We start from the raw sequence: 10,361 nt of genomic DNA, 5'->3' as shown, positions 1-10,361 counted from the left end.
TCGATTGGTCATCTGTATGCCCGATACCCAACAGTGTTCGGGATTGTCATAGACGGAATTGTGGGAAATTTCTTAACGGCGCCATTGCTCTTGTGTTTGTTGCTTGCGTTAGTTTTACACTGACATTTAAAAGACACACGATTGTCAAGACAAGAAATATTCTGACAGACATAATATCTTATTCTTACACTGTAGTTGATGATAATAATAATAATAATGATGGAAAGGAAAGAAATGTTTTATTTAACGATTTTACGGTTATATGGCGTCAAACATATGGTTACGGACCACACAGATATTGAGAGAGGAAACCCTCTGTCGCCACTTCATGGGCTACTCTCTTCGATTAGCAGCAAGGGCTCTTTTATATGCACCATCCTACAGATAAGATAGTACATACCACGGTCTTTGTTACACCAGTTGTGAAGCACTGGCTGGAACGAGAAATAGCCCAATGGGCGCACCGACGGGAATCGATCCTAGATCGATCGCGCATCAGGCGAGCGGTGTACCACTGAGCTACGACCGGCCCCTGATGGAAAGGAATAAGGGATCACACAAAATAATAGTTGAGCAAAGAGTGACTCAGCAACCAATTCATAGCGTCAGAAGTTAACCGTGTTATTGGCGGTCATTTCATTTCATTTCTACTTATTTCTGTGCTTGTAGCCAATGAAGGTTCAAGCATGCTGTCCTGGGCGCATACATCAGCTATGTCGACTGTCTGTCCAGGACAGTTGGTTAGTTATTGGTGAGGGAGAAGTCAGTGTAGTGGCCCTTACACCTATCTATTGAGTAGCTCTGGGTTTTGGAGCCGGTACCGGGATGCGAACTCAGTACCTACCAGCCTTATGTCCAGTACATCACCGAGACCTGTCTACTGACAGTCAGTCTCACATAGAACTCTGTATGGAATACAGAGAAACCTGCGCTAGTAGTAGATTTAGTTTCATCTACAATTTACTGTCTTCCGTGGAGGGACGTAGCCTAGTGGTAAAGCGTTCGCTTAATGCGCGGTCGGTTTGGGATCGACTCATTGGGCTATTTCTCGTTCCAGCCAGTGCACCACGACTGGTGTATCAAAGGCCGTGATATGTGCTACCCTGTCTGTGGGATGGTGCATATAAAAGATCCCTTGGTACTAATGGAAAAATGTAGCGGGTTTCCTCTCTATGACTATGTCAAAATTACAAAATGTTTGACATCCAATAGCCGATGATTAATAAATCAATGTGGTCTAGTGGTGTCGTTAAACAGAACAAACTTTAACTTTAGATACCTGCGCTAGTATTAGGCTAAATTTAATTTGATCTACAATCCACTGTGTTCTCTTATTTCTGTCCATCGGTATACTGGGGTATATGAATCGACGCCATTTTATCAAAGGCCGTGGTATGTGCTATCCTGTCTATGGGATGGTCCATATAAAAGATCCCTTGCTGCTAATCGAAAAGAGTAGCCCATGAAGTGGCGATAGCGGGTTTCCTCTCTCAATATCTGTGTGGTCCTTAACTATATGTCTGACGCCATATAACCGTAAATAAAATGTGTTGAGTGTGTCATTATGTTCAACAGCTTCAGTTTTCTCTATACTTGAAGATAGGTTTGGATTCCATCTTGTGCACAGATGTAGGAGTTTGAAGGTCTTAAAACATTGTTTATATTAGCTTGTGGTAGGCTAATGCGTGCATTGTTTTAATTGATCAGTGAAAGGTCATCTGTATTCAGGCTAACGTTGTCGTTGGTCAGATCGTCTAATGGATACTTCCAATGTACAGTGACAGTAAGATCAGGGCCCGCGCTTATAATAAGGCTGAGTTATAAAACGTTTAAGAGTTCAGAATCAATCTCTAATGACGTCACACGCATACAACGTGTATGGCGTTGCCATGACGTTCACGTCTCATACTCTTATTAGAGTCTCGAGTGTAGACTCTAAAAGTTTTACATTTTTAACAAGAATACCATTTGTGATAACCAGATATAGTATATGTAATATATGTTAATTGATTATCGTTAATATCAGGGCCGTAGCTACCGGGGGTGGAGGAGCGGGCAATTATAGAAACAATTATAGAAATTTAAAGAAAATTATCTTCTTAACCGTTTAAGGAGTTTTAGACTATTAACTACTTAGTCCCCCCCCCCCCCCCCCCCCCCCCCCCCGTGGGGGCGGGATTTAGCCCGAAGTCCAGAGGATCGAACCACCTCACTGTACTCATTCTCTGATTAGGCCTATGTTTTTTCCCATTCCAGGCAGTGCACCGTAGAATTTAATAAAATAGATGTTTAACGACACCCCAGCACGAAAAATACATCGGCTATTGGGTGTCAAACTATGGTAAATCCAAACATGACCAGTGCAACACGATCGTGGTATGTGTTGTCCTGATTGTGGGGAAAGTGCATATAAAAGATACCTTGCTGCTAATGGAAAAATGTAGCGGGTTTCCTCTAAGACTACCAGTCGAAAATTACAAAATGTTTGACATCCAATACACGATGATTAATAAATTAATGTGTTCTAGTGGTGTCGTTAAACAAAATATACATTAACTTTGTTACCTGCAACCTATTGCGTCTCGTGGACTTATTTATTTAATAGGTTACAGATTTTTGTGGAAGGCAAACAAAGACGAAGTATGTTTTCAATAGGTGAATAACAGAGTGCTTTGAACATTATTGTGTAATAAACGTATTCAGTTTATGTTTTGAATTCATTTTTATGTAGTAAAAGTTATTCTATTAAAATTCTTATGAAATATGAACTTTTAAAAACAAATTAATATGTAACCAAAAACAAAACTGTCTCAATAATACAATAACACTAATATATAGTTATATGCCTAAAAGGCCAATTATACCTTGTTTTTATGTGTGTAGATATACATGTATATATATATATATATATATATATATATATATATATATATATATATATATATATATACAGTATAATATAATAAATTATGCTTGCACAGATCAGTTATATTGTGATTTTTGTAACGAAAAGTCAAGGGGCATAACTAATCTAAAACTAAATTGGGCGGCGAAATAAAATAGAATGTTCTCCATGAAGACAAAAAGGACAGTTTTTCATATTTTGTCTGGACGTGCAACTCACCCCTTCCCCCTCCCCCATTCCACTGGGTACGACCCTGTATGCACATAGCAATTAGGTATTTCGTATCCTCTAATCGTTTTCACCCTGTGCGATTCTCTTGGAGTGGGGGTGAGGTGAGGGTGGGGTAGAAGTGGCAATGTGTGTGTGTGTGTGTGTGTGTGTGTGTGTGTGTGTTTTTTTTGGGGGGGGGGGGAGTTGGTGTGTGTGGTGTGTGTGTGCTAATTTTAAAGACTCAATAGGTAGGTGTAAAACTACTACACCGACTTCTCTCTCAGTAACCATTAAACCACTGTCCTGAACTGACAGTCCAGATAGCTCAGGTATGTGACCAGGACAGCCTGCTTGAACCTCAGTTGGATATAGTAATCAAGTTAAATATAATAATATAAAAATATACTGCTAAATTTGTGTAAATAACACCCGGAAGTTCTTACGAGAACGCACCCTCAAAATAGGTGTTCATTTTATGTTTCATATATTAACCAATTATTTACCTGTTTAAAAATATATCCATACAAAAATGATTTAATGACAAAACCACGCACACGACTTCCAAGACAAGACTTTATTTACTCTCTGGCCGTTGCACAACGGCGTAGGAGGAATATATACATAATATTTCTATAAACACGTGACAAGATGAAAGAGAAATACAAAAGTTAAATTACAATGATTGTGAATTAATTCCTATGAACATTTGCATACAACATAAAGCTGTGAATATTCATAAAAATACAAATCTATAAACTGTTTAGCCGGTAGAACTAGTTAAAATTGTTATTGGTAAATTAATGTTCAATATATATATATAATGTACTTCTGGGTGTTGGGGATGTGAAATATCAAGGATGTTTAAATGCATTCATAATTACTTTTATAAACTTTGCTAAATTCTTTAGTGTACTGATTCGTTTGTTTTGCATTAGTTCTTTGAATTTATAAGTACTTGGTCGAGTATAGTAATAGGGATGTATAAATTGAGTCCTAGAATTACTAAAAAAGTGGCAAATGAAATGATAGTGAAACTCATCACCAATTTCACTTTCATTGCACAGGGTACAAATTCTATCTTCTAATGAAATATTATTCCAGCGTCCTGTTTCTACCGGTAAATAACGGTTTGATGTTCTGAATTTTAAGAGTGGTTTCCACAGTTTTTCTGGAAGTATATTAATGTATTTTTCTAAAATTAGTTGTTCCTTATATAATTGGTAGGTTTTGCCTCTCGAAGATAATGATATGTTACTTCTCCATGTTTGTGAATATTGATCAGTTTGTCTTTGTTTAATTTGTTGCGAGAGACAATTAACTGATCTGAAAGTATGAGCTACCCAGACATTACACATTCCCAAGTTTTCCAAAATGTTTTTAATAGTAATGGCCCATTTATATTTTGTTCCGTTAACAATATAGTCATTTAGCATTACTTTATACAATAACGTCGAAAATTTTGACTGCTTTCCTGATAAAAGCCTTGCCCAGTAACATACCATTCTTCTATAAATTATTAATTCAATAGGAAATCTCCCTAGCTCTCCAAAGAGCATAAAAAATGGTGTTGCTTTCTTAATAGGTAAAATATGTCTTAAAAAATGTATTTGTACGGAATTAAATATAAACATTTTCTCATGTCCCCAGACTTCACATCCGTATAACAAGATTGGAAGGACTATTGAATCAAACATTTTTAATTTACATTCGGTTGATAAATGATTATCTTTGGGTTTTGATAATACAAGATACATGGCCTTAGTAGCCTGTTGGCTGAGCTTAGTTTTAGTAATACGGAAGTTATTTAATTTAGTAAAGATAATTCCAAGATATTTATATTCTTTTACATTCTCTAGAACAGTGTTTCCGATCTTGAAAGTATGTTTATAATCTCTAGTGGTTCCATTAAAAATTAATATTTTCGTTTTGCTACAGTTTATTTTAAATTTCCATTTTAAAGAATATTGATAAAATATATTTAAGGTGTGTTGTAAGTCGTTTGCGGAGGTTGATAAAAGTGCGGTATCGTCTGCATATAACAAACAAAACATATGTAGTACAATATCTAATGGTGAATTTTGATTATCGGACATAGGGGCAACTCCTTGACATCCATGGTTAGTTAAGTAATCTTCTATATCGTTTAAATACAGGGAAAATAAAATTGGGGTTAAATTTTCATCTTGACGGATGCCGATATTGCATGGGAATAAAGCCGATTGTTTATCATTTATAAGAATAAGTGATTTTAGGCCTTGGTACATTTCGTAGATAATTCGAAAGAATTTACCGTTGATATTATTTTGCAGAAGTTTATGCCAAAGTAGCGTTCTGCGTACCATATCAAATGCCTTCTCAAAATCAACAAAAGCGCAATACAGCTTTTTCTTTCGTTTTTTAAGGATATCTATTAAGTGATGTAATGTAAAAATATGATCCGTAGTTAAATAGCCTTTCCGAAATGCGGGTTGGGCCTCACTAATTATAGTTTTCTTCGATAAATTTATTTAAACGGTTATTTAGTAATGTTGTGAATAGTTAAGAGCAGCAGCAAAGTAATGTAATTGGTCGGTAATTTTCGGGATGTAGTCGACTTCCTTTATTTTTGAATATTGGTATAATAATACCAGTGTGCCATTCTTCAGGTAAAACTCCATTATCAAAGATTGTATTAAAAAGCTTAACGTAAACTGGCAGGAGCAAGGTGGCTGTTGATTTAATGTATTCATTAATTATTTTGTCTACACCTGCCGCCTTGTTTAATTTTAATTGTGATATAGCTTGCATTATTTCATTTTCAGTAATTTTTTCGTTTATAATATCATTGTCGGTTACTACGTTTAGTACCTCGTCCATAATTAAAATCAAATACATCATCGTTATTGGGCTCTCCTTTATTTAAATGGCTGAAATAATTTTAAAATTCATCTGTCGAAGGAATGTTAGAATTAGGCAGTTCCTTATTCTTAAGTATTTTGTAAAAATCTTTAGGATTGTCTGATCTTAGCTGTCGCATTTCATTTTCTTTTTTAAATTTGTACTGAGAAAAGGCTTTAAAAATCCATTTCTTGTAAGACTTACTGGCATTAATTAATTGCATTTTATTATCTATACTTTTAGTTTTTGCATATAATGTTTTAGCTTCATGATACTTCCGTCGTAATTTTTTACACAATGTCCCAAACCAAGGTTGCTTGTTGCGCGCTGACCTTTTATTTCTGTTAGACTGGTGCATCCCAGAACCAAACTAAATATTTTTTTAGGTCAAACTTCTGTAAGTGGATTAGTGTTCATACAGTTATACTAATCAAAATAAGCCTTGGGGCCACCTGGAGTTCGACTTCAAATTCAAGATGGCCGCCAAAATCCAAAATGGCTGCTATACTACATTGATTTGACCTGTAATTGTCATATAAATGTAAACTTGGTGTCTTTTCATGGGTTTTGAGGGTCAGTGATGTCATTTATAAGCATTTTAATAGTTTTAGAAATAAATTTTAAATATTAACGTCGACAGTTTGTTGTTACATATTGAAACATTAGGTGTAATCAGTGTCAAGAAGTACGAATGCACAGAAAGCTAAACGTCAATTGTCAGCATGTTTTATTGGATGTTTCTTTCAGTTAATTTGGTAATATGGCACTTGAATGTGTTTAGCAAAACTGCTAATCTAGATATTTCATTGCAGAATGTCTCACCAGCCATTTCTAAATCTTGGATCGGCTGAGAAAGAAAGCTGCTTACTGTGCAATGAAAGGAGCAAAGGAATTGAAAAATGTACTACTATAAATGCAGAAGACACCACCTCATTACAGTAGCTTGCTGATAGATGGTTCAGTATTGAAGAAAGTTTATGTTCTGAACCACCATATAATGAGTTCCGGGAAGTGAAGGCTCGACTTTCTAACTTACGGGAACATGCATTTGTTCATAAAACATGCCGAATTACATTCAGAAATCGAATTAAAAGAAAAGAAGCTCTAAATAAAAAAATCACAGATGATATATCTAAAGATATTTCTCAAAAGAAAACGCAAAAGCCATACAAAATTCCACGGTTAGCTACCAAGAAAAAAACAGGTCTGTTTTGTTTCCAATAAAGTGTCGATATGTGATAATAAACCGTATAATAAAGGTGGTCTTGGCCGATGTTCCGAAGATAAAGCAGTTGATAAAATTAAACGCCAAATGGAAATGAAAATGTTAAACGAAGATGACAAGTACCATGAAGCTGCTACACGTTTAAATGTATTGCTTCATGGTGCTTGTGACATATTTGCTCTAGATCTGTATTACCATAAACATTGTTATAACTGTTTTGTCTATTCCTATAATCCCGCACAATTTGATAATGATAGAGATATGATGAATAAGCAAGTGGTAAATAATTTCATGAAGATGTTTGAACGCAGAGTCATTAAGGATCACGAAGCTTTTTTTCTGACTGAGCTTATCAAAGACATTGCAGAATTAAGTGAAGAACATGGCCTTGATGGATCACCAATAGGATTTAAACACACGTCCCAGCTTAAAATAAAATTGAGAGAAACATTTGGTCCTCAAATAGATTTTTACTTGGTAGGCAATCGTGTTATTGTACATTCAAGTGACGTTAATCCATTAATGTATTCAGTAGCTACACTCAAGGGACACGGTCTGCGAGAAGATGACTTAACAAAAACATTTGCAGCTCTAATTCGACGCAAAATATCTACACGAGAACCACACAAATGGCCACCAGAACCAGACGAATTTTTAAACCAGCTCGATAGCAATGGTCCTCTTTGCTGCATTTATAATGCAATAGCATGGTCAATAGATCCAAAAAGATCCAAAAACACATTCTTATATGTCAAAACCCCAAGTATATCACAGGCAGAGAAAATATCTGCCATAAGCCATAGCTGGGAAATGTTGATTACCCACCAACGCCCATCCCTGAACACAGCACTGAGTTTAACACTCCATCGAATAACTGGTAGCAAAGAGGCCATCTCTTTGCTTCATCATTGTGGCATAGGAATATCATATACTGATGTCAGATTACTGAATAACACATGGGCCAAGACTGTCACTATGCAGCACAAAAGAATGTTACCTCCTGACTTTGCCAAAGGAAAAAATATTCACGTCACATTTGACAATTCAGACGGTAGACAACAAACAATGACAGGCGCTCACACAACACATCATACCACTGGTACTGTATTTCAAGTTGGTAACCCAAACTGTGATGATGATGGTAGTCGGAATACAACACCTATAATCTCTGATATCATAGATGAGGAACAGAATGACTATGGGTCATATAAAATCCCAAGAAAAAAGATATCTCCTTCAGCATTTTCCAATTTCACAGATAAGTATTTTAACTCACCTTTGCTTGACGAAGCTTTGAAACGTGACATTGCCTGGGTATTGCTGGATTCTGTAGCTTGTGATGATTGTGAAGGGGCTCCGGTTGGATCATGGACAGCATTTATGAAGTCCGTCACTGATAGTGTTACTGCCAAGTGCAAATTAGAATATCTCCCTGTTGTTCCATTGCCTCCACATGACAATGTCGTCAAATGGTACATGGACATGATAATGGAAATGACAAATGACCTTGAAGTAGGACATATCTTTGTTCATGCTGATAAAGCTATCAATAGCAAGATGTTGATAATTTTGTGGCTGTTTGATGGAAAATATGATACGATAATTCCTCTTATTGGCGGATTCCATACAATTCTTGTGTGCTTGAAAATAATGTACAAGAAATATGGTTGCCTTGGATTCAGAGACTGGTGGGTGGACGCCGATGGTTCTGTAGATCAAGCAATAGAAGGTCGTCACTATTACAGAAGTGTCCGCCTTCACAAGCAGGCATTTAATGCGCTTCTTCGAATTAGAATTCAAACGAATTCTGACAGCATTAACACTGAGTTACTCCAGTTACTGACCGACTTGTGACACCACTCATCTGCAGAAACACCCCAGGCTATGCTTCAGCATAAAGAATTTAAAAACCTGTGCTTGTTATTAATGAAAACAACGGGAACTCAATCACAGATGGTTGTTGAGTACCTAAAGGATGTTTCATCGATGTTATGTCTCATTAGCTCTGTTCGAGAAAATTGCATTGAAAGACATTTGGCAGCAGAACGGGCTTTGCTACCTAAATGTTTTGCATTTGGTCACATGAATTATGCTAGGTATTTGACATTCCAGCATGTCAATCTTGAAATGTGTGAAATTAGTAACAATGCGGCATGGAATGATCTGGTAAAAAATGGTTTTGGCGGATCATTATCTGGAGAGCCATTTTCTACAATTCATGGAGACCTGATAACCGAAACAACAATAAACAGAGAAGTAAAGGTCAGAGGAGGACCAATGCAAGGAGGTTACAGCACCAATGACACAGCAACAGATACCTTCATTAAGACCAGCCATTTAATGGCCACAATACGAACTAAACTGAAAGCAAAACTTGATGTCATGACATCATCAGTTCACAGAGAAACTACGCTTAGTGCTCGAAGGGAACACGAACACTGGATTAATAGTCTTGTTCTTCAGCTAAAACAGTATTTTGACCCATTTATGGATGGTGCTGCCCGTCACATAAAATCTGGAGCCGATATTGAACCTAAAGTAATTGCAGGACTATTGTCTTCAACAGATGTTGGAGAAGGCTGCTACAAAGAATTTGTTGATCAAAGACTTACAACCACCGGAGAAAATAAGGTAAGCATATTTGCAAAGATACCCAAACAAAATATAAAGACTGGAATGGAGAAAGTGAAGAAAGCTTCAAGCGTTGTCAACATTCTGAAAGAAGACAGACAAGCATTCAGAATTTTAGTTGGAAAAACAACTTCCCCAGAGGAAGCACATTCCTATCCACTGACTATCCCACTGGCTTTGGCAACACCAGAGAATGACTTAAGGCAGGGGTCCAAAGCTGCACTGAGAAATTGTTTGATAGAAGAATCAGATTCTGTCTGCAATAAACCATTAAAGAAATGTGATTGGTTAATTGATGGTATGGCCGCTATAAAATCTGTGCCACCCAAAGACATTTGGGGAGACTAATGCAAATGCTCTTCTGAAATTTTGTATGCCACTGGATACCGTAGATGCACTGGGTGTAGGAATCATCTTTGATTCATACAACATGAACACAGTAAAACAACTGACTCAAATTAGACGTGGTAAACCTGGTAGACGAATCTACATCACAAGTGCTGCTCAAAGTAT

General features: G+C 36.6%; 1 protein-coding gene across 1 annotated transcript in view; it reads left to right on the top strand.

The window, feature by feature from the left end:
* Window positions 1-310, top strand: part of LOC121389680 — a 5,110-nt gene extending 4,800 nt beyond the window's left edge. Inside the window, exon 5 of the mRNA XM_041521330.1 lies at window positions 1-310. This exon is cut by the window's left edge and continues 260 nt beyond it. Coding sequence (XP_041377264.1) covers window positions 1-123 — 123 coding nt within the window. The 3' untranslated portion in view covers window positions 124-310.
* Window positions 311-10,361: the final 10,051 nt, after the last annotated feature.

This window comes from Gigantopelta aegis, chromosome 15, assembly GCF_016097555.1.
Source record: "Gigantopelta aegis isolate Gae_Host chromosome 15, Gae_host_genome, whole genome shotgun sequence".
Lineage (NCBI taxonomy): Eukaryota > Metazoa > Mollusca > Gastropoda > Neomphalida > Peltospiridae > Gigantopelta > Gigantopelta aegis.
Note: the sequence above shows the minus strand (reverse complement) of the source record. Positions and strands in the feature narration are given on the sequence as shown.